This window comes from Phocoena phocoena, chromosome 9 (genome assembly GCF_963924675.1).
Source record: "Phocoena phocoena chromosome 9, mPhoPho1.1, whole genome shotgun sequence".
In the NCBI taxonomy this organism is placed as follows: Eukaryota; Metazoa; Chordata; class Mammalia; order Artiodactyla; family Phocoenidae; genus Phocoena; species Phocoena phocoena.
In genome coordinates, this window is record NC_089227.1 from 51,099,934 (window position 1) to 51,125,647 (window position 25,714).

Consider the following 25,714-nt stretch of genomic DNA (forward strand, 5'->3'; position numbering starts at 1 on the left):
GTATTAAGACTATGTATAGGTAATTAATTAGATCTAATATTTATTTTTGAAATTTAATATCCATCTTAGACCACAAAAACATTTTAATAATAAAAATGTTCATCAAAAAATTTCCAGGGGCTTCCCTGGTGGCACAGTGGTTAAGCATCCGCCTGCCAATGCAGGGGACACGGGTTCAATTCCTGCTCCAGGAAGATCCCATATGCCATGGAGCAACTAAGCCCGTGCGCTACAGCTACTGAGCCTGCTCTCTGGAGCCCACGAGCCACAACTACTGAGCCCACGCACCACAACTACTGAAGCCCACACGCCTAGAGCCTGTGCTCCGCAACAAGAGAAGCCACGACAATGAGAAGCCCGCGCACTGCAACAAAGAGTAGCCCCTGCTTGTCACAACTAGAGAAAAGTCCGGGCACAAACCCAGTGAGCCAAAAGAAAATATAAATAAATAAAATTTATAAATTGTTTCCCATATTACCTAGCTCGATGCTAACGTGGCATTCACCCTTCCTGGAGGAGGTATTTCTTCCCAGTATATTCCTAGCACAAAGGAAGAAGCTACTTGAAACTTTCCAAGCTCCAGTAAGTTCTATGGAGTAAAATTACTTCATTCTAAAATGAAGTGGCCGTCCTCTCCTCTGTAACTGTGATTATTCTTCCCTGTGAAGCAAGTTCTTAACATGCTTAAGACAACATGAGTTTAGATATCTTAGGGGTTTTTTTTTGTTTTTCTTTTAAGTCTTGTAAAATCAGTTGGGATATATTTTAGTCCTGTGTTACTCACATTTCCCAGTTACCTAGATTAATTGATGTGAACAACAATGGTGCTTTGAAGCACTTGAGTACAACAGTGGAAATGATCACATTTCTTAGTTAATGAATGAATTGCTCTTTCATAAGGCTTTGTTTATGGAAACGAATAGAGTATTACCTTGATTAGTGAATTCCCTGGAAAGGAAGGGCCTTCTAAGACGTCAGTCGTACTAAAAACCTAAACAAACAAAATGAGAACGGATGGGAAGCTGAGTTGCCTGAGAGGCCTCCATGCTCAGCTTCTGCCAATGGCTGCCCTGCTGAAAGCGAAGAGGCCCAGCCTGGGGGGAACCAGAACCTTTTGAAATCCCTCCTCTGCCTGCCCATCAATCCTCCACCTGCTGCACTGTTTCCTTCTCTGTGTCGCTGTCAGATGCTGTATGTAAGCAAGAGAGAATCTATACACTTCTCCTTCCCTACCTCGTGATCAGTGAACTGATTGGGCTCTGAAAGTCTTCTAACTATAAGGATACCTCTAAGTTAACCTCTAGTTATGGAATTAGAGCCCTATCCTCTTTTTTTTTTTTTTTTTTTGCGGTACGCGGGCCTCTCACTGTTGTGGCCTCTCCCGTTGTGGAGCACGGGCTCCGGACGCGCAGGCTCAGCGGCCATGGCTCACGGGCCCAGCCGCTCCGCGGCACGTGGGATCCTCCCGGACCGGGGCACGAACCCGTGTCCCCTGCATCGGCAGGTGGACTCTCAAACCACTGCGCCACCAGGGAAGCCCGAGTCCTATCCTTTTTTAAAAACTTAAAAGAATTTTAGACCTGGCCTTGGCGAAGGGCCCATTGGGCACACCAGGCTGACACCTGGCTGTTCTTAATTTAGATCTTTAGGGATAAAGACAGGCAGGATAGGTCGACTCCCTACTGAGAGTTCTAAAAAGCTAGTTCTTATCCTTTTCAGGCTCTGAGTCCAGTGAAGTTTCCACACTGTCTTTATAAAAGGTTTGTAGATAGGAAGAAGGGCTAGGGGCTTGTCTTGAAGTTGTGTTTGCTAAACCCTTCATACAAGCTTGAGAAACATCAGTTGTCCCTATCAAAAACTGAGGAAAGGCTGGTGGACCAGAGAGAGGGTTCTACTGGCACTGCCACTTCCGTTTTTGGGGTGACTGGTTCCATCCAAGGTCCCACTGCCTCTACTTGGGTCTGCTATTGTGTTCCTTCTTTAAGCCATTTCTCTTCCTGGGCTGAGCACTATTGGTCCTTTACTCACTTCCTTAACTTTACCTAACCCAATGTTTCAAAAAACTCCTCAAAAACCACCAGCGTCAGAAACACCAGAATGGAACTTTCTGAACCCCATCCTCGCCCCGGCAAACAAAATCAGAGTCTCTTAAAATGAGGCCAGAAATCCTCATATTTAATAAGCTCCTCAAGTGATTCTACTCTACACTCAATTTTAAGAATTCCTAGTAATCCATTGCCACCTCTGATAAATATATTTCGAGGGTCATATATTTTTTCTTTTAGTTAGCATTGAATGAGTTTTCACTATAACTTGCTTTATCTGAGATCTTCAAACACACCCTATACCTCCTATATTAATTCAACTTGACTCTAATGAAGCTGTATATTATTAAAAACATCTTTATTTATAGAACCATTACTGCATTCAAATGAGCTTTGGTCTGTTACTGAAAATTATCCCTACTTGGGAAAAAAAAAGTTATAGAGAGGATGAATGGTGTAAATTTTAAAAGAGAATATATGATAGAGGTATTTGATGATAACTTTGTATATGCTAACTCATTACTGATTTCTAGAAATTCTCTCTATCTCTATATAATCCCTGCAAATTCAGATGCTTGCAAATAATGCATATTTGGGGATAGCTATGAACATTTGAAATCCTTCTTCTTAAATAAGTTGCTGAAAAAGGCATATTTTTTTCAGACATATTTATATGGGAGGAAAATATGTACTTTTAGCATATATATATGTGTGTATATATATATGTGTATATATATACATATATATATGGGAGGAAAATGTGTACTTTTAGCCATAACAGTCTAGATAGAAAAAAAATCTTGCAGTTGGTTTCTAACATAGACTAAAAATTACATTTTAGAGAACATTTTTAAGGATGCATTTGTAATGCTAGAAAAATTTCTTCTCCAAAAATGTCAACATAACATTTTAAACTAGGAGAGGCGTACTCATTACCTGAATTTGTATAAAATGCAACCCAGGCAATTGAGATTTTTCTTTTTCAACAAAGTGTTTAAATTAAAGATGATGAGAAAAAATTTTCTCTATGAACATGGTGATAACTTCATAAAGAATTAAAATCTATCATCACAGCTAGAAATACAGATCGAATAAATCAGAGATGAGGTTAACTAGGTAAACTATTTCTCACATCCGGCACTTCACCGAAGGGCAAAAATACAGTCACTTGACAGGTGTGTTTCTGATGGAAACCATAGAGTTATATCACTTGTAATTTAAAAAATAGTGGGATTATATTATTCTTCACTTGGAAGAAAATGTTCGACATTAGTCAATCACTGTCTCTTTCTGACCTATTTCTGGGACAGACACACACCATGAATCTAGAGAGAAATGTATTGAAAAGACATATAGGGTGGGTAGCAAAGAAGAGGATCTGTAGCAGAAAGAAGAAGAAAGATGACATCTGGAATATAAAGAAATCTGGTAGAGTTAGAGGATTAGGACCGATGTGCAGACCACTTAACAGAAAATGGGGTGAAGGGAGAGGGGAAATCAATGAGGAATTGACCGTTGACAGAAACATACTTTGAGAGAACAAAATGGAGAACAGAAGAAATTCAGGAAGCCAGTTTCTAAAAAATGGAATTGTAAAGAATGAGAATGTGATGGGAATACTTCTTAAAAAAAAAAAAAAAAAGATCCTCTAGCTATTTCCAACAGCTAAACATAAATGTGGCAGGTAGAAAAATGATCCCCTCAAAATGTCCACGCTCTAATTCTTGGAGCATTGTCCTGCATTGATCTAATCATATGTGTCCTTGAAAGCAGGGGACCAGTCCCAGCTGGAGAGAATCAGACAGTGAGAAAAAAGACCTGATCCATGTTGCTGGTTTGAGTATGGGGTAAGGGGCCCAAGAGCCAGGGGGAGCAGCCTCTAGAAGTGGAAAAGGCAGGAAAACCGATTTTCCCCTAGAGCCTACTGAAGGAAACATAGCCGTGCAAGACCTTGATTTTAGCCCAGTGACACCGATGTCATACTCTGACTTACGGAATTGTAAGACAGTAAATTTGTGTTTTTCAAGTTTGTGGTAATTTGTTACAGCAGCAATAGAAAAACTGATATACTAGATCCTCAGGGGTCACCAAGGCACCAAAATGGCTAGCTGCCTTCTATACAGGGAAATAAAGAAATGACCAATCAACTGCTTTGATATAAGCCCTCAACCCTGCTATACTTCAAGCATCAAAATATATTCAGTATGTTCCAGTAGTATCAAAGGAGCATTTTCATAACCACTATTGAACAAGCTCCCTTTGGCAATATAGTCAACAGGACAAACAAAGGACTCCTGCAATTCTTCAGTTAGTTATCAGTCTGTAGAAGAGTTTATTTCTGAAAGGAAATTATGATTCTCTTCCTGGTCATGATTTAGAGTAGCCTTGAAGAACTGCTGCCATGTTACCCAAGTGTACAACCTACCAGTTAGGTCAGAATTGTTAGCAGCCATAAAGAAATTGAATTTGAAACAGTGTATCTCAAGGTGGGCATGAATGCATAGAAATGCACTTATGCTTTAAGAGCAATATCACTAATATACAGAACATTATTTGTGTCATTTAACCTTAAGATTGCCCATGAACTTAATCTTTATCTGAATAAGTCTTATAAAACATGCTTAGCCTGAAAAGAGGATGCAGGAACAATATGGCATTAGTTTGCATTTTCAATTTCCATCAGCGATAATGGTGAGTTGTAGGAGGAGGAAGGGAAGGGGAGGGCATATGGGTGAGAAGAGCAAGGAGAGGGAGCAGGGTAGGGGAGAATATTAGGTAGAAGAGGAAGAGAGAAAAGAAATATACAGTGGGGGGAGGAAGACTAAGATCTGTAGATGACTCTCTAGTGCTAAAAATGCCATTATATACTGTATTTCTTTAATCCTCCCAACAACCATATGAATTAGTAAAAAGTTGTTAGTATCACCATTTTAGATGAATGGATCTGAGGCTAAGAGCTTGTTGAGATTCAAACCACGTCTTGCAAATCCAAAATTCTTTCCAAGATGACATTAAACTTCTTTGCGTCCAAGTCCCTATTACCTTGAAATTGATTTTTTTTTTTGAAAAAGAGGAAGATGAAAGGTCATATTTCCAATCCAGGATTATGGTCCTATTTGAGAGATGTGTCCATTCAGCTAACACTTTACTGACTCCCATGAGAGCTAGCTCCAAGAAAGATTAGCTGACTTTGGTTTTCATTATATCCCTTTCTTTTTCACCTCTTCCAGTGTCAAATGACCCCAATCTGTCTGCCTTCAGGACACAAAGCATCCCATCCCAAGCTGCTTCTCACATCTACCCCAGCTTCATTAATGAACAAATGGACAGTTCCTGAGGCACTTGTGTCACTCTGTGAGGGCTCTCAGTTGAGTGTCTGCCTGTGAATTTGTCACATTTGGACCTAGAACATATTCTTAGCCCTCTTACACTTCTGACCTTGAAACACTTCTGGAGCAGAATTCTTGCCCCAGACCAGCCCTCTCAAACAAGACCCTCTTTCCCCTTATGAGGACCCAAGCCCAGTCAAATAGTGCAGTTGCTGCACTGCAGACTGGTTTATCCTAAATTTAACCAGAGTCTCATAAAAACTGGGGAAAATCCTATGTATGTCCGGGAGAACCCAAGTGTAGTGACAAAGCCAGAGGACAGGGGCTGGGAAAACTGCAGAAAGGCCCCCATCACCTTGGGTCCCTTCAGTGACTGGAACATCCTTTTCCAAAAGTGGGGGAGGGGAGTAGTCAAAGCTGAGAAAGAGCCTTCAAGATGTCTCAATCTCCTCCTTAATTAGCTCAATGTGAGTGATGATGAAAACCCCTCGCGTTTGTACAGAGCTTCACTGTTTACAAAAGGGTTTTCATGTCTATTATTTCATTAGTGTCTCCATTTGACTCATGAAATCTTGTGAGTTGGACTCACCCAAGGTACCTTAACGTGCTTAGCCCAGTCCAGACTGCAGCCCAGGTTTTCTGCCTCCCGGGCCTAGTTCTTCCTCTGTATCGTAACACCTTCAATGATGCAGGGACATGTGTAAAGATAATGGAAATGTGGAATATGAAGTGTAACAGCATAGTGCTAACACTTGAAAGAGATTTTTTTCAATAAGCTTATTTAATGTAATTTACAGATTTTTTCCACTGAAATTATGATACTGTCTGTCCTTGTCTAGATTTAAGTAATAAAAGCAGATTTATTTTGTTGACTGTTATGGGCTGAATGTTTGCTTCCCCCCAAAATTCATATGTTGAAATCCTAATCCCCAATGTATAGGTATTTGGAGGTAGGGTCTCATACTTATGACTGAATCTGCTGGCACCTTGATCTTGGACTTCCCAGACCCCAGAACTATGAGAAATAAATGTCTGTTGTTTAAGCCACCCAGTCCATGGTATTTTTGTTATAGCAGCTCAAGCAGATGAAGACATTGACTACAATGCAATATTATCAGGCTATTCATCAATGTAAAACAAACTTTGCGGGTCAAAAGTAAAGTCCATGCTGTAGGCATAAGTAAATCCATATTTTTCTCAATCCTATTTTATAAATTTAATATGTTTCATTATTTTAAAATGTGTACTCACAATTTTAAATATTCCTTTAGAGCAGCATTTCTCAACTCTGGCACTTTGAATAAGATAATTCTTTGTTGTCAGGGCCTGTCCTGCGTGCATTGTGAAATGGTTTGTAGCCTCCCTGGCCTCTACTCACTAGATGCCTGTAGAAACCCACCCACCCCCAGTCATGACAACCAAAAATGTGTCCAGATATTGCCACATGTCTCCTGGGGGGTCAAAATTGCTCCCTATTGAGAACCAAGGCTTTAGAGTCTAATGTGTAGGTATCTCCTGAAATAACTACTTTATCTGCCCATCTTTTTTATTTCTTTACCTCGAGTTTAATTAAAAGATAGCAAGAATAGTGTTTTGTTTCAACAACAAAGGCAGTGAAATTTTATATGCATTTATAAGAAGATTGAGAGGAATGGATGAATCAGAAGGATGACAAGAAGGATGAAGTCGATATAAAAAGGGGTGGACCCTATGGAGAACAGTATGGAGGTGCCTTAGAAAACTACAAACAGAGCTACCATACGACCCAGCAATCCCACTACTGGGCATATACCCTACCCTGAGAAAACCATAATTCAAAGAGAGTCATGTACCACAGTGTTCATTGCAGCTCTATTTACAGTAGCCAGGACATGGAAGCAACCTACATGTCCATCGACAAATGAATGGATAAAGAAGATTTGGCACATACATACAATAGAATATTACTCAGCCATAAAAAGAAATGAAATTGAGTTATTTGTAGTGAGGTGGATGGACCTAGAGTCTTCCATACAGAGTGAAGTAAGTCAGAAAGAGAAAAACAAATACCGTGTGCTAACACATCTATATGGAATCTAAAAAGAAAAAAAAAATGGTTCTGAAGAACCTAGGGGCAGGACAGGAATAAAGATGCAGAAGTAGAGAATGGACTTGAGGACACGGGGAGGGGGAAGGGTAAGCTGGGACAAAGTTAGAGTGGTAGTGTATATATGGACATATATACACTACCAAATGTAAAATAGATAGCTAGTGGGAAGCAGCTGCATAGCACAGGGAGATCAGCTTGGTGCTTTGTGACTACCTAGAGGGGTGGGAATAGGGAGGATGGGAGGGAGATGCAAGAGGGAGGAGATATGGGGATATATGTATATGTATAGCAGACTCACTTCATTATAAAGCAGAAACTAACACACCATTGTAAAGCAATTATACTCCAATAAATATGTTTAAAAAAAAGAAAAATATGTGGAATATATATACAAAGAAATATTATACAGTAATGAAAATGAACAAGTATTGACAAATTCAACAGTATAGATGACTTTCAGAAACATAATACTGAGTAAAAGAAGCCAGATAAAAAAGAACACATACTACAAGATTCTATGTATATGATATTCCAGATAGGCAGAACTACTTGATGATATAAGGATAGAGACTGTCTTTGGAGAGGGTTAGTAGTGCTCAGGAAAGTACATGAGAAGGATACTGGTTATGTTCAATTTACTTATGTGGGTCATGTTTTGAAAATTGTGTTACTTTGTGAAATTAGATCAAGTATACACTTTATATGAGTATACTTTTCTTTATATGTTTTACTTTACTAAAATGTACCTATAAGTGAAAAAGAAGTAAAATGGAGAAGTCATTAATTACAACAGAATTTATACAATGATAAGATTTTGGAAATGAAATGGCCTAGAGCATCGGTTTTCAAAGTCTGAGACTGAGTCCGGAATCTGTATCTTTAACTAACTGGCTTCTGCTATAACTCAAATAGTAATATTTGATAAGTACTTGGAATTTGTAAATGGAAGTTTACTTTTTTTACAATAAAATTGGATAATCTTTTTAAAAAATAATTAATTAAAAGGGGTGGACCAATTCTAATTGAAGAGTGTCATGCAAATAGAAATGTGAATGCCATGGATTGCTTGGTCCACACCCTACATCCTACAACTCCCAATAATCACTGTAGAATTTTAAGTTTATTTACTTCTTTTTCCTTCCTGTAGATACAACTTTTCATTTTGGGGAAAACATGCGTGGTAAACCTACTTACCTCTGAGAAAAAGTATGACAATTAAGTGCTGATGTATAGCCATTAGGGATAAACCCTGCTTGAGTTTGTAATCTCATTACAGTGGACTGTTCAGACAGAGAAATAAAAGAGATCTAAACATAGGCAAAAACCTAACAGTTCCTTACAATCTGATAAACCTTAACATCAATTTAAAAAATGCATTTTATTCCAAAGGAATACTTTTGAGAGTCTTCTATAAAAATAGCTACTTGACCTGGTTTCATAAGCAGCAAGAACAGGGCTCAGTGGCCACTTAGGTTCCTGTATCTATGCCTCATTTCTTCAGGAGGCAGAAAACAGAATGGCCAAGATGTCAATGTGATTTATTCCATTATACCTTCATGTTGCACTCAGCTTCTGGTGATTGGTACTCACTGTCAAGATCAGTTACAGGGCTTCCCTGGTGGCGCAGTGGTTGAGAGTCTGCCTGCCGATGCAGGGGACACGGGTTCGTGCCCCAGTCTGGGAAGATCCCACATGCCGCGGAGCGGCTGGGCCCGTGAGCCATGGCCACTGAGCCTGCGCATCCAGAGCCTGTGCTCCGCCATGGGAAAGGCCACAACAGTGAGAGGCCCACGTACCACAAAAAAAAAAAAAAAAAACAAAAAAGATCAGTTTCAAAGGGCTTGTTCACTGGCTTTTCATCTGGTAACGAACGAGACGAAAACTACAGTGGAATATTTTTAGTGCTGGACCAGTGACCACTACAAAAGCTTTTACTCTATCTTGGAAGCTCAGTTTAATCCATGGAATAGGATGATCCATCATTCCAGTTTGCCCAGGACTTTCCTGGTTTTACCACTGAAAATCCCATATCCCAAGGAACCCCTCAGTCCTGGACAAACCTAAACAGTGGGTTACCCTGTTTGAGTTATGAGTTTTTGACAGAATATTTATTGAAGTTAACTTTTAGAAAGTGTTTTCCAAGAGTTGGAAATATAAGGTCAAGAATAATCTCTAAATCTACTTTTAAAGGAAAAAAAAATTCTGTTTTGTGACAATCAAGTAGCACTTGGCATTTGGAATATACATTTAACTAGCCTGTATGACTTCCAGGTATTTGCTGCTGCGTTTGTGAAGACAAGCATTTCCAAGGGCAAAAGAACAATCTTTTTCTGAGTGCTTCCTTTAAGCAAGGACATGCTGCCAACTTGAAAGGAAATAAAGGCCACACTTTGTCTATGGGGGAATCCTACAGTTATTCCCCTGCAAATTTAATTCAAACAGGTCTTGAGATCTGAAACATGGAGATATCCACAAATTAGAGGATACTCGGATTTTAAAAAGGAAAGAAAAGAAATCCAGGCCACAGAGAACTATCTCAAAGCAGCAATAGTGTTTCATTTTCATGTTAATCACTCTAGTCCTAAAAACATGTTTTGAAGGTCTATATTGTGAATAAAATTTCTTGAGATTGTCTCTATATGAAATATGCATACTACAAATTTTAAAACCTAAAAGTTATTGTCTTCCAGCAAGTCAATTTCATTAAAAAAATAGCATGCGTGTATAAAATGTGCAAATCAATGTTATTCTAATACTTCGCTTTTAGAATTATTAATTATACAAATATGCCATTCAACTAGTGTATTAATGATTCCTTTAGAAAATGCAGCATTATTTTAATTTTATCACTCAAAAATATTTAAAGAGGTAAATATACCTCTTTAGAATATCACTATCTTAAAATAAAAGGATTTATTTAGAGAAGTTGCTATTGGAAAATGTTATTTTACTTTTTCAAACAATTTTAAGAATCTGCTTGACTTATAAAACTGATGATAACCTTCAGAACATTTATTATATGTTCATTGTAGAATGTACTTATAGATTATACTTAATCCTGTCCATTACATGAGAAAGATTTGTGATAAATCCTTTTACTTGATCCGTTGTTAGGGTCCCAAACCAACTTATAAACAAAAATCCCCAACGTAAGTGTTATTATATTTAAACAGGAAGTTGATTCTGTAATGGAGTAGAGACACTTGTCACTACAGATCATGATAAAACTTAAGAATATTAGTGTAGAGTCTGTCTTTATATCACCAGGTTACAAATAAGCTATTTTGTCACTATAGTTATGGTTTAACACATCCATTGTCAAAGGTATGACTGAAGTGAATAGAAATATTTAAGCCCCAAAAGATTTAGGGAATTCTGAGTCATGAAGCTCAAGAAATGTTTCTCAAATTCTAGGGGCTATTGGTATCTGCCAACAGTTCAAAAATATAGATATAAATCATAGGAATCACCAAAATTAATTTTACCTTGTCTAGCACTTCCCTTGTAAGACCCCATTTCAAATGTAAGGGTCTTAAAAGTCTTGAATTTAAGGTGGTATCACAATTCCTTTTTAGTAATGTAACTGGAGAACTCTTATATGTAGTCCACATTTTAGTTTGGCGCCTACAGGTTAATCCTGCAAGACTTTGATGTTAGTATATTCCATGAAGTATTTTTTTTTTCTGTGAAGTATTTAATGACAATATTACTAGTGTCCACCTCAAGATGTATGTAATGGTCACATTTTGATTATCTCTCAGGCCCCAGTTACACAGAACATTGTAATCAGAAATGTATCAGAGACGTCCAGTGTCATGACACTGGTTTCAATAAATTGCATGTACATTGCATAAAATCTGGTTTATAGCCAAAAGATGGATTATAAAGCAATAAAAGCAAGAGTAGCTGAAGTTGAACACAAACACACACACTGAAAATATGGCATCTTTAAAAAAAATATGTACCAAGATCGAAACATGATACCAGGGAAAGTGATCTGAAGCCACCCAAGTCCTGAAATGGTTTGTGGTTTAGGCAATTTTTTTTTTAATTGGCCATCAACTCTTCACTGTGTTCTCCTTTCCTAGTTCAACGCTGGAGTTTGGGAATGATGCAACTACAGCGGAAGGCTTCAGTGCTCCGTGGAGACAAAAGAACCAAGACAGTTAACTCAGGCTAACAAGTGAGTGCCTCAGACAAACTGAAAAATCCGGTCCAGCTGTTTTGCATATGTTTGACACTAACTGGCTTTTAGATTAAAAATATGACTTTCTGCCCCCGTAGAAAGTTTAAGTAAAAAATGGCTTTTTTTTTTTTAAAGAGCATCAGAAAGCTTTCATACTATGTATATATTTACTACAAAAGCTGAACCAAGCACACACACAGTAAGGGGGAAAACTGACTCCAATTGATAGCTGGTTTAAAAAAATAAAATAGGCAAACCAAATAATCTGAAAATAGGGTTTGTCATGGAAACAGCATATTAATGGGACCATATTCCCAGTAGCTTTATGGTTTTTCAGGCAAGTCTTATTTTGCCATCACTGTTGAAAGAAACAAAAGAATACACTGGCTTTCTATATGCTACACAATTTAAAACAAGTTGTTTTGTAAAAACAAAGCCTGCTGGTGGCTTAAAAATGTCTTTTCAAATTACTTAAATCCACCATTTTAAAACCTGTCTGCATCAAATTTTATAGTTACATCATTTTAAGGACACCCACAATAAGAATGCTTTGTATTTATTCTTAGAATAGAGACTAATAATCTTAAAAAATTTTTTTCCAGAAACTATCTGTTGAATAATCTAGTAAGAAGACCTGTTTTAATTTAGCCTAAGAATTGCTATTTTTTGTGTGCCTACACAATAAAACCTTCTCCAATATCTACTATATTAGATTAATGTAACAAAGAAAAAAAGAACATAAAGTTGCACCTTGCTAATTAAAACTGAATGCTCTATTTTCAATCAGATTTAAGTTTTTCATTTGCCTTAAAATAAATAATGATGATGACTTATAAGACAACTGCCTTATAACCATGAAAGTAACTCTATTGTATTAAAGGTCTTCATTTTAGCCCCTTGTCATTTTATCACAAAATGTTTTCATGGGAAAATTTAATATAGATATTTTTAGTGTATAAAGGAATAAGAGACTTGTCTTCCAAAGGTATTTGAGGTTTTCCATCTGGCATTCTCCTTTTCTCATAACCTTATTTCCATATTGTAAAATATATAAGTAAACTTTGTAATTTTATAAAAATTAGTATGTGTATACTTATGTGTATATTTTATAGAGAGATATAGACATATGTATATATACAGTCTACATATTATACACTTACATTAATTCTAACTAAGAGTAGACCAACTAGATAATTCCTCTAGGGAAGGTTCCTTGTACAATATAAAAATGGATCTTCAGAAGCAAACAACAAAACAGCCTTATACACCCAACTGCTGCTTAAAATGCTTATAAACACACAGGCAGTTAACCATTTATTGATTGCCTATTTATGGTTTTGGAATATCCAAGATTATGGAAAGTATAATATAATACTTCATAAAAATCGTGACAAAGATGATGGTTGATGATTTAAAAATAAACCTCCATATTATAGAAAGTTATGTAAATTTACCCTTTAAAAGAAAAAAAAGCTGTAATAAAATTAGAGTTCTCTTTTTAATAATCTTCTTTGAGTAAAGAAATAATTTGCAAACTTCTGTTTTATATTGTTACTGTCATGGAAGCAGATCTTTCCTAGGGACTTCACAACATCAATCACTACAATGCAAGTCAGTTAATTCTTTGGAAGGACTGATCTAAAGGTTTAAAGATAGACTTTTTCGTTGAAATTCCTGAATTTATATACTGTGGGATGGGCTATAGACACTATAAAATGTAAAGGTAGTTCATAGTGCATACAGTTCCAGCTCTGTTATTTTCAGGCACAAAGACCATATAATTTTGTACAAAACTTTGATTTTTTTATTTGCGAAATTAAAAATATGGTATTATATATATAAACTTCTATTCCTCTATAAATATAGATGATTTTGTGATAATGAACAGAATAAATGCATACCAAATTCAAAGACCATTGTCATTTTAGGGTATGACAGACATAGATAGATTTAGGTCCTAAGTACCGGCATTTTGATAAACTCTTAAAGTTTAAAACAATACATCAGGAGGATTGCTTTTCTCCTCTTTTTCACAGAGAACTAAAGTGAATATTTTTAAATGGCTTTGAAAGATTTACATTTGACACATTTCTGTAAATCCAAAAAGGAGCACACAGGATTTAGTGCAGTAGACCTGCACACATTCTCCCTTTAGCATGCATGCCCATATTTTGTTTATTTCAGGAGCTAATCCCATCAATTATTCCACCTCCTTTACCTCCTGGAATCTTACCAGGTTATTATTAGTGATGTGGATTGTTTCTCCCTCAGAATGTGTTGTTGAATAATAATCGTAGTAATATGTTGAAAGTGTACAAGTTTTACATTTTAAAGTTTCTGATATATGTCTAATTATTATTTGATTGAAAATAAGAAAGTAGCACTTCATTTTGAGGACGTCCATTACACTGAAATCTCCTTCAAGTTTTTATATTCAGTTTACCGTTTTGCTGTCCTGTTAAGGAAAGCAAAGATCAGCTCCTTAACAAAGCTTTCCAGGTGACCTAATATTTCCATTTTACAGAATGGTAAATCTTTATGCAGGCTGTCTCAATCCTAGAGGCACGTTGCCAGGCATCCGTATGCAATTAGAATTAACATTTTATAACTCCCATCTTTAGTCTCTCCCAACCCACACAAAGATTCATGCCTCTTCCCAAATCTCAGTAACCACATCTTTCCATGACGCTGGGCAAACCCATACCAGGTTTTAGACGCTGGAGAATGAAATGAGCTCATCCACCAAAAATTAGACTTAAAAAAAGTTTGGCATTGGTTATCCCACTCACCCTCTAACCAACTTAGGTGGAAGAAGGGAGTGTCTGGGCGTTTGAGGCCAGAGCTAGGGAGGCTGCAGCTGCCAGTGCCCACATCCGTGGGCCTCCTCGAAGCTAGGGGTAAGGTTCGGGACAGTGAAAATTTCAGCTTCGGATAGTCTAAGGGACAGGCCTTTGCACTCTGGCCCCGGACAAGGGCTGACTTGGGATGGGCGGGGTTCCACTCTCGGACTTGCAAGCTTTGTGGAGTTCTGTACCTTAAGAGCCCAGACCCCAGCAAGGATGGGGAGGGAGGGAGCAGACAGAAGAGCAGGAAAGTGATCCGGGCGGTGCAAACCCAAGCGCTCCCCACCCCGCGTCAGGGAGGGGCGCGCCAGCACCAACAGAAGCAACTGAGCAGTGAGCTCTGGTTTTCTCTCTGCGGTACTCTGCAAAGGGCAAGAAGAAAAAGTCTCAAATGGTTAAACCGCCCTAAATAATTAAAATTTAAACCCTCCAAAAAACCAAAAACAAAAAAGGAAAGTAAAAGAAAAACTCGTGAACAGTCGTCATTTAAATACAAATATACTTACAAAAATCTTACAGAGGCTATTTACAATCATAAAAGCATACAGTCCCGGTACCAGAGCAAGAGAGGTCTGTCCATCCTGCCCTGGCAGCTGGGCCCTCGAGTCCCTTTGCCCTCAGGGACAGAGCTTTTGCAGGAGCCTTGTTGTTAAAAGGAGCCCGCGGAAGTGAATGGCTAGTGAGAAAGCCTCGAGTAGCCAGACTTGGCAAGGATTCCATAGGGCCAGCATTTTGGGGTGGCTGGGACCAGGCCGAGGGCTGGGAATGGGCTGAGTCCCCAGTCTCAGACGGTGGTCTCCCCCTGTTTGCTATTGGTGAGCCTAGTGTAGAACTTCCTCCAGGAGTTGAGGGTCTTGCCGGACCAGATCCAGAAGCCTGACGTGATGCCCACGATCAGCGTCATAAGATACTTGATCATGAAGACTGTGAAGTCAGGGCTCATGGGCGGGTGCGGCGGGGCGCCGCCCGCCTGGAGGTGGGGGCAGGGGATAGCATAGCTCTTGCAGCTCTGGGCCACCCAGCTGCGCTCCCACTGGTCCCGGAAGGCCTGCTCATAGAAGTAGCAGGCAATGACGATAGTGGCTGGCACCGTGTAGAGCACGCTGAAGACACCGATGCGCACCATGAGCTTCTCCAGCTTCTCGGTCTTGGTGCCGTCGTGTTTCATGATAGTGCGAATGCGAAAGAGGGACACGAAGCCGGCCAGTAGGAAGGACGTGCCGATGAACAGGTACACGAAGAGTGGCGCCAGCACGAAGCCGCGCAGTGCGTCCACGTTGTTGAGCCCCACGAAGCACACGCCGCTCAGCACATCACCGTCCACCTGGCCCAGCGCCAGGATGGTGATGGTCTTAATGGCCGGCACGGCCCAGGCGGCCAGGTGAAAATACTGCGAGTTGGCCTCGATGGCCTCGTGGCCCCACTTCATGCCGGCCGCCAGGAACCAGGTGAGCGAAAGGATCACCCACCAGATGGAGCTGGCCATGCTGAAGAAGTAGAGCATCATGAAGAGGATGGTGCAGCCCTCCTTCTTGGTGCCCTGCGCCACTGTGCGCGCCCCGTCCTCCGCGAATTTGTCGTTACACACCACCCGGTCCTCCAGCAGGAAGCCGGCGATGTAGGCCACGGCCACTGCCGTGTAGCAGCCCGACAGGAAGATGATGGGCCGCTCCGGGTAGCTGAAGCGCCGCATGTCCACCAGGTACGTGAGCACCGTGAAGAGCGTGGAGGCGCAGCATAGCACTGACCAGATGCCGATCCAGGTGCGCGAGAAGCGCAGCTCCTCCGGCCCAAAATACATAAGCCCGTATACCTTGGTCGGCTCGCAGGGCGCGCCGCAGTCCTTCTCCCCCAGGAAGTGGTAGTTGAGGTAGGAGGGCACCTTGAGGGCGCGCGGGCACGAGAACTTGCCTCGTTCCGACGCGCCGGCGCCCCCCGCGAAGCCGCCCCCCCTGTACCCTCCGCCGCCGTGCTGTGGGTTGCTGGTCCAGAACTCAGGCAGCAGCGAGGGCGTCGGGGTGCCCTTGTCCGACGTGTTCTGGCCCACGCACAGCTCGCCAGCGCCGTGCACCGGGAACTTCTCGCACTTTAGCGTGTCAGGCCACTGGAAGCCGAACTTGTTCATGAGCGCCTCGCAGCCCTGGCGCGCGCGCTCGCACAAGGAGCGGCAAGGCGGCAGAGCCTGCTCCAGCACGGTGCACACGGGCGCGTACATGGAGCACAGGAAGAACTTGAGCTCCGCGGAGCACTGCACCTTCACTAGCGGGTAGAACTGGTGCACCTCGAGGCCCGCATCCTCCTGGTTCGTGTGGCCCAGCAGGTTGGGCATGATGGTCTGGTTGTACGCGATGTCCGTGCACAGCGGGATGGAGATGGGCTGGCAGTAGCCGTGGTCCGGTATTGAGATGCCCCGCTCGCCGTTGTACTGCTGCCCGCTCTGCTGCTGCTGAGGCGGCGGGGGCTGCTGCCCCGGCCCGGGCCCCTGGCCGGCCGCCTGCGCCCGGACCCCCAGCAGCAGCGGAGCCTCCAGCAGCCAAATCAGTAGTAGCACTCCGCGCGCCAAGCGCCCGGAGTCAACTCGGGGGGGACGGCGGCGGCTGCCCACGTCCCCGCTCCCCTCCGCCACCGGTCCAGTGCGGAGCGTCCCGGCACAAAGTTCCCAGCTTGCGCCGCTGGCGGCGGCGGCCCGAGACTTCTTAGGCGCCTCCTCCTCAGCCATACTTTCTCGGCTCCTTTCTTGGCGCCTCTGGGATGGGGCTGGCTGTGGCGCGGCCGGCGGCTGCTCCCCCTGAGGCCGGGGCGATCTCCTCCCCGCCGGTGCCCTCCGTCGAGCCCGAGCAGTGCTCGGCCCTCTCCACCGGCTCCCGCTCCGCGTCCCGCAGCCGCCGCCGCCGCGGAAACTTGCGATTCATGAAGCGCGGGCTGCGGGGAGAGCCCGGATGGCTCGGGCGCGCCGGGGTCGCGTCCCGCCTTCCTGGCCCTCGGCTAGCTGGCTCCCGGCTGGCGGCGCCGCGCTAGTGGCGGCGGCCGGGTAGAGCGCGCAACTCTCGGCAGCCCAGCAGCCTCGGCTCCCCCCAGCGCCTCCGCCTCCTCCTCCGTCGCCGCCGCCTGACCATTTGTGTCAATCCCTCAACTCGCTAGCTCTCCTCTCCCTCGCGCGCCCTCGGACCGGTTTCCAGGCGCCCCGCAGTCTGTCTTTCACCGGGAGGGAGGAGCCTTGAAACAGACGCGGAACTGGAGGCTCAGGGACCGTCGCCCAATCTCTGTACTGACTTGCCGGCGCAAAGGGCGCCAGCCGCGGTGTTCCCAGAGCGAAAGTCGGAGGCGGGCGGGTGAAGGAGGAGGCGGGAGAGGGAGGAAGTAGTATTGGTGCAGAGGCACCTCTCGGCACAAAGAGTGGGTTTGCTATGAAGCGGGACAGGCTTGGTTGCTTTTGCTTCTGCGGAAGAAAGGGCGAGGACAAATAGGAGAATGGTCCCATATGCTGCTGGAGATAATGAATAGGAGTCGGCGGACCGCGCGATTTAGCTTTTCTTTTATCCATTTTTGTGTTTAAAAATTCTGCTGTTAACGCTGGTTACAAACAGCAAACCAAGTGCTTCGATCAGAACAGATACCTTTGACTTAAGGAACGCAGGGCTTCCTTTGAGTTTATATCTGTCGAGGTTTTGTTTTAAATATTACTCTCAAATCCTAGAGCTCCCAGGCTGGGCTTGGCGGGCTTTGGACGCGCCATTTCCCCCAAGGAGAAGTTCATGGGATCGCTATCAAAGGAAGAAAAACAACAACCAAACACAAACTTTGATGGAATTTAAAAAGTAAAGTCAGATATACAGTCCGCTATTATTATGTTTTCTGTGGTCGAACTCCTTTTTCTCCTCTTTATCAATCCAGAAACAGAAGCAAAGAGAAACTGCCCGTTAAATATTTAGAGAGAAAAACTTGAGAACCCGACGACCTCTCTGAGGGAGCAGAGGAAGCCCGCGCTGCCTGAGACCCCAGAGGTGGTTCGGGGCCGGAACTGCGCCTGGGGGCAGCCTGGGCCCTGGGGGAGCTCCTGGGAGCCTTTCAAAGCCCGGAGACGCCCACGGACCTGTGGGAAATCCTGGGAGGGTCAGACCCGGGCCAGCTGGGTGCCACAGGCCGGGCTGCAAAGTGGTCTTCCACTCAGACGAAGAACTGCGGATGCCGGTTCGCAAAACAAACAAAACAACACAATTCATCTCAGCCGACTTACATTCTTGTTGTTTTCGTGTAAGATTTTTTAAAGTGATGCTTTGACTACGTGACTCAGTTTTATCAATAAAATGCCACTGTATTATTAATTCTACCTAGGATTGGTTGACCTATGATTAGACTCTCTTGGGATACTTTTCTACAGTTATTTTCTGTCTTTTGTTTATCCATTCATTTGTTTAATAAATACTTACCAAGCTCATATTATGCTCTAAGCACTGTGAGGTAGTAGAATACAAAGATAAGCAAGACATGGGCTGGCCTTACAGGAAGGCATAGTGCAGTGGGGCACAGAGATGTAGATCAGTTCTCTTGATGCCCATCCCAAAGCTAAAGGAGCACAGGAAAGCAGCCAGCCAGTGGAAGTGGGTAGGGAGGGTTCTGGTGGAGAAGTGGGTGGAAGGTGCAAAAGACAGGAGCTCTGAAGTGCTTAAATTGCTGCAGGGGAAGGGGGGTGGGTATGGCTGAGATATTATGAGGAAGGCAGGAGAAAAATTTTAATCCATGCTAAAAAGTCTGGGTTAAATTATATAGACAACAGGGCGCTGTTGAGGGTCACTTTTTCCCACATAAGCAGGGGGTGGCTGAACAATATTGTTACAATTTATATCTGTTTGGTATGTTAAACTCAACTAAAATGCAGCTTTTTTGGTCTTTTTTTAAAGAGCGATGCTCCTCAAACTGTGATCTCTGAACCAGCAGCAGCACCTGGGAACTTGTTAGAAATGCAGATTCTCCAGCCCCATCCATCCCTACTGAGTCAGACATCCAGGTGAGTGTGATACACTCAAAGTTTAAGGACCATTGCTCTAGAGAATAACTGTTGTATCCTTTTCTACACTGAGCACTATATTAATCATTTTGAGGTTAATTCTATCTTGAAATTGTCATATTAGTGGGTACCAAATGGTATTTTATATTGGGCCTGATCATTTACTGTCTAATCAATCTGGTCATCAGATCTACAAAATTGAATTGATCATCTAATTCCTGAGAATGAATCAGACCACCGAACTGCCTAGGGCCACAATGACTGAACATAGAGCCCTCATTCATAAATCATTTAAATCATGAAACAGGAAAGTCAACTGGAAGTAAAATTCTTCATTCTCACATAATTCAAAGGATGGATTTTAAAAGACAATTCCAGCTGGATAATGTACCCACTAAAAAAAGTTCAGTTTATCAATATTCGCAGATACTCTCTTAAGAGCCCCAGAGTTTCTCAGAGCTTTGCAGTGGTTCAGCAGGTGGCTTCAGGATGACTGGGAAAAAGGGAAGCTGGGGCACAATGTCATTGGGAAGCTTAAACATTAGTCTACATGTAAAGGTCACTACTTTAGGTGAATGTCATTTGTCCTACATACTAAAAGGTCACTGTAAATTTCATCACCGTGCATGTTGGTGTCTCTAAAGATTGTGCAGTCATATCTTTACCTGTTGAAACGAAATGACATCTATTTGTTTCAGATTTATATATTATCATTTTTCAAATATTCATGGATGTAGTAAATTCATAAAATTCATATTTGTTTTAAAGCATTTCTGGATTCCTATTTTTTTTAAAGAAAATGCAACAGATATCATAATGAATGTACAACAGGTATCATATGTGAATGAGCGTGTGTGTGTGTGTGTGTGTGTGTGTGTGTGTGTGTTGACAATAATTCATGAAAGATTTTGGTATTGATAAGGAGGTTGGGAAGCACAGGTGCTCTCTGAGGTCCTTAGAGCACTCACCGTTCATAACTATTCATTTTATCCTTCAGCATCCTGGCCCACTGTCTCCCGGGGACACCTTTCTCTAGCCTCTCACCCTGATGCTCTTTCTTCTGCTGATAATGTCCCATGCTTAGAAACTTTACCAAGCCATGTTTCTTCTGCCACTCCTCTTGTGTAAAGACTACTCTGTCTTGTGTTCCATTCTCTCAAGGTCATTCTTGGTGACTGGGCTTGGTGAAAAGTCAATTTATTCTAGTGTATTAATTACCAAGAAACATCCAGTGTATTAAGCATCCACCATCACCATCACTTCAGATGCTTCCTCTTCTCCCCCAAGGGGGTAGGGCACAGGGAGTTTAGCAGAATGCAGTTCTGTTCCCCAGAGTAGGTCTGTCCTGCTTCAAAAGTTGTTCTCTTGAAATACGTGAGCTTGTTTTATCTTCCACTGGACAGTGAAGTTTACTAGGGAGGAGGCTCAGAAGTGCAGTCAGAGCTAAAAAGAAAAAGAAAGTCATTTTTGCCAGATCATGGAACCAGAAGGAACCCAAAATATCATCTAAGGACTAGTTAATTTTCTCCAGTTTATAATTAAGAATACTAGACCCAAAAATGTTAAAGGAAGAGATACAGGTTAAATGGCCTTGTTTGGCATGAATTTTGTTAAATGCTCAGTATAATCCTGTCTATATTCTTTTGAGTAGCTATCGTTCTTTTTATTTTTTAAAAAAATCAGTTTTCTGTAGAAGTTTTCTCTCAATGGATTGTGTAAAAAAAGACCTTGTCAAAAAATTGTTTCCTGAGCGTTATTTTCCAAAGTTAAAAAAAAAAACAACCTAGGTTGTCTATCTATTTTTTATACCAATACATTATTTCATTTATCAAACCTACATGATACAGAGGAAGGTATTAAAATCAGGAACAGTTCAGGGTGGTAACCAATAAAAATTAGTGTTATGGAAGGTCTTTTGGGGAGGTGATAATAGCAGTGCTAACAAAATGTAAGAAGGAAAATATGAGCAGCATATTTTGACATTAATCTAAAATATATTATTTTCTCATATATGGTGGAAGGGGTTGAGATCCACAGATAAAAATTACTAAGTAAGTATGAACTATTATGAACTTGGTAATAAAAATACTTCAATTAGGTAAAAGCTATAAGCATAACCCAATTCCTCCTTGATACTGATTCTTCAGGCATCAGTCAAGTTTTCTTATATCGAAGATCTTGTTTTATCAGCCCTTGCCTAAATCTTCTGAAGTTTCTCCAGACTGCTTATGTCAGGTTGAATATGGATAATTACCAGTTCCAATTACGTACAATTGGGTGCACATAGACTCGCCTGGAGTTAGGTGACTGCTCCAGGTGCAACCTGGCAGATCTAAGATAGTTTAAAACTCAACTTTATAAGGTTGGACTCACGCCTCTGTATCACTTTTGTATGTTAGGAATGGAAAGTGAGAACTTGGTTTACTATGCTTTGAGTGTCTGATGCTTATCTTTGAATTCCTAGTGAAGAGATATTGATTGGTTCAGGAGCTGGTAGTGATTAAGAAAGGCTGGGCTATGCTATTCCCACCTTCCTCGGAGGCATCACCTGAGGTCTGTTATACTGTCTTTGTAGAGACACTTTATCTAAGCTTTCAGCATAGATTTCTACTTCTTTCTTCTTGAATTTCTAACCCAGGAATTATGGCAGAAGCTAATTCTTAACTTCCAAAACATCCGTATTCTTTTGCAAAAACTCTAAAACTAAATGTCTTTTCTTTCTTAATTTTTTTCCTCACTCTTACACAAATCTGTTCTTGACATTGGTGAGATTGTTCTTGGATTCATTTATACACAGAACCTCAATTCATAGGCTCTCTTTGAAAGATCCATCTTTTGAGAACATATATTGCTTTCCCTAAAACAGTTTATCAAAGGAGACTGTCAGTTTGACTATCCTGACTTTTATCTTACAGGGCACTTATAGCCGATTAATATTAAGATCCTAAACTAACTTATCTTTTGTGAGTCAGCCGTAGTTTGTTAGAATTTACATTTTAAACATGGTTAAGACTCAAATGTTGAATATAGATGGGTATATTCAGTAGGTCTAGGTTCTAATCATGGATTACTTATACACAAATCTCACAGAACACATTTAAAAAAAATAGAAGTATGAAAGGGAGATCACCATCACTGAATTTATCATCAATAAGGTAGGGTAGTTACTACCCCCAAATCTTCTTATAGTTCAAAGATTAAACTGTAAAAGAAGATTTTGCTAAATATATTACTTAAATCTTAGTTTAAAATACAAAGAGCTATCTCATGACTCTGCTTTAATGAGTTCTGTTGTCATTATGCAATTGGAAATAGTGTATACTATCTGGGAAAACTTTTGCAAAACATGTACACATTTGTATTTGATCTAAAATGCAGCCCTTCCTCTGAGGCCCGGGGAAAGAAATATAGATGATCCCTTGTAAATTAAAATGTTATGTTTCTTAAAGAGGCCTCTGTGATTGGCTAATATGTGGGGAGCATAGTTTGGAGTCATTTTGGTGCCGAAAGAGGTTTTTAAGAGTTCAAGTAAAACTTGTGCCTCTGGAAGTGAGCATGTCTGCTCTCCCTTCTGGATGACTTGACATTTTGTGTGTGTGTGGGGGGAGAGATAATATTATACATCTTTTAACATCATAGTCTGATCAAATTGTGGGTTTTTTTTGTTTGTTTACTTGCTTCTTGCTTTAACCTGAAATTCTCTGGCTGAAGATACAACGTGTAAGTCAATCCATGGTGTCTAAAGTATTAGTAAAAATTCTTCTTAAAATAACATCTTTGGAATTATGATTAAGAACAAATGGAACAGGCAACCAGACATTTTCATTGAGATCCGACATTTCTTTGGACAGAGTAAAGAAAAGCACTGGGCTATTTGTACTTTACTAGACATCTAAGGCAAAAGAGATCCTAATACTTGAAAAAAAGTGGAAAAAGAAAAAAAGATCATTTTCTTCCATGAACGTTATCGTCATATCATGTACCTGACTTAATCTTCACAACAACGCTGATGCAGGTAGTTAGATGATGACCCGCAGTTCGGATGCAGAAATGGAGGCTAAGATGTTTGCCTTGCTCACCCAGCTGGCCATGGCGGGAACTAGAATTCAAATGCAGCTACTACATGCATTACCATGGCAGCACACCCAGGGAAACAAGATAGATCCCATAGCTTCTGTAACCTAATTAAGTTCATTAGAAAAGCCAAAACTCTGCCAAGAATCTACCTCTAAGACAGTTATTTGGATGTTTTAGTATAAAGGATATGGAACACCACAGGTCACTGTCAGATGGCCACCCATGATAAAACCCGAGAAATAATGGTACATTTTAGATGGGGGAAGGTGTCTGTAAGGCGGCAGAAAAATAGATTCAAAATGTAGCTTTCCTGTGATCTGATCTGATCCATGGGTAGACCTTTAGGGGATATACTCGCCATTCTTACATCTATTTTGCATCAGAAGAAAAGCCCCGACACTGGGGTATTCTTTGTGCTCAGCAAAAGGCACTGTCATTTCTTTTATCATGGTGAGTTTTCTTGCTTTCCCGAGACTCAGTTTCCTCATTTATAAAATTAGGATGATAATCTAATGAATACCCATTAGATTGGGTATCTTGCTGGCTTTTGCATACTGTAATTCTGATCACAACAAAGAAGTATGCATGTTTATACTTAAAAATCAGAGTATTAATCAATAGGCAAATGCATTTGGTAAAACTGCCTTCGCACATTGATTTTAGGAATCTCTGCATTATTGATCTGATAGGTTGGAATGCAATCGGGGTCCATTTAAACCAAGGGCTTTTCTTTTCAGCTTTCATTTTCCCTCAGTTCTCTCAAGAACAGAAGTAAGAGAAGTCCATGTTTACATGGGCTTATGAGCTTCCCCTTGGGGCTCTGCAGTGTGTGGAGTTTGTATGTCATTCTGTTTGCTGCAGGCCCTTCAGATTAGCACAGACTTAGCTTAGAAAGAAGAAAGTAAACTTTGCCATCATTAAAAACTGATAGATATTTGAAAATTATGCACACAGATCAAGGTTGGATCTGATGATTTTGATATGGTTAATTTTCCCTTTTACTCCATTGTTTCCCCCCAGATCCATTATTTTCTGAATGTTCCATATACTTATTGCTATATAACAAACCACCTCAAATTTAGTGGCATAAAATAATAGCCATTTTACATGTTCACGAGTCAGAATTATTATGTTCATGGAGTCAGAAATTTGGACAGGGACAGAGAGAATGACTTGTCTGCATGCCATGAGGTCTGGGAACTCAGCTGGGAGGACTCCAGCAGCTAGAGGTGACTCAGGCGGTTGAGGGCTGGAACAGTTGGAGCTGGAGGATCTGCTTTCAAAATGCTTGGCCCCTAGGCAGGGACGCTGGACTCTGATGGGACCGTCAGCCAGAGTGCTGACGTGGCCTCTCCAGCATGGAAGTCTTGGGGTAGTCAGACTGTACAGACTGTAGTCAGACTGTACTGGAACTGTTGTTCCAGCCAGCAACACAGAAGCTGCATGTTCTTTCATGACCTAGCTTTGGAAGCCACATAAGGTCACTTCCAACGTATTCTAGAGCCAAAGCAGTCACAAGCCTGATCAGATTCAAGTGGAGGAGACCTAGACACCACTTCAGTGGGAGCAGTGTCAAAGAATTTATAACAACTTTTAAAACTGCCACACTAAGAAATCTGAATTTATAAAATAATTTTATTTTATGAGGGTTAAAGATAGCTATAATAATAACATTTGCTGAGTGCTTACTTTGTGCTAGTTAATTCTCATATTCATTCTTTGAGGGATGTCCTATTATTATCTCCATTTCACAGAGGAGAAAAATGAGGCTTAGGGAGGTTAAGGAACTGGCCACACCCTACTGAACAGGAGAATGGAGGTTGAACTGAGATTGTCTGGCTATAGACTATAGGAGCTTCACCACTGGACTATATCATTCCTTCTTAGCTAATTAGAGCAAAGCCTTTTAAGAACTGTTAAACAAAAAAATTAAAGCTATGGGCCCTCACCAAATTTTAAGAAATGTTTTGCATACAATTGTTACTAAGACAATTGTTACTAAGATGTGGTGGTCTTGGACCAATAGCAATTGAACAAAATGTCTCACCTCTACCTAGACACCTGTACATTGGCAGAGTATTTTCCTGGCAGGATTGGACAAGCTTAAACTGGTAGAGCTGGAAACTTCCCCAGGAAG

The 25,714-nt window shown here is 41.2% G+C and overlaps 1 protein-coding gene across 1 annotated transcript; it reads right to left on the reverse strand.

The window, feature by feature from the left end:
* Nucleotides 1-13,435: 13,435 nt before the first annotated feature.
* Nucleotides 13,436-17,644, reverse strand: FZD1 (frizzled class receptor 1). Its single transcript, XM_065883911.1, has one exon. It carries the CDS (start codon nucleotides 17,209-17,211, stop codon nucleotides 15,277-15,279), a length of 1,935 nt encoding a protein of 644 aa, XP_065739983.1. The 5' UTR covers nucleotides 17,212-17,644; the 3' UTR covers nucleotides 13,436-15,276.
* Nucleotides 17,645-25,714: the final 8,070 nt, after the last annotated feature.

Coding starts and splice junctions, on each gene's coding strand:
- FZD1 (XM_065883911.1), bottom strand. CDS start 17,211: ATGGCTGAGGAGGAGGCGCCTAAGAAGTCTCGGGCCGCCGCCGCCAGC.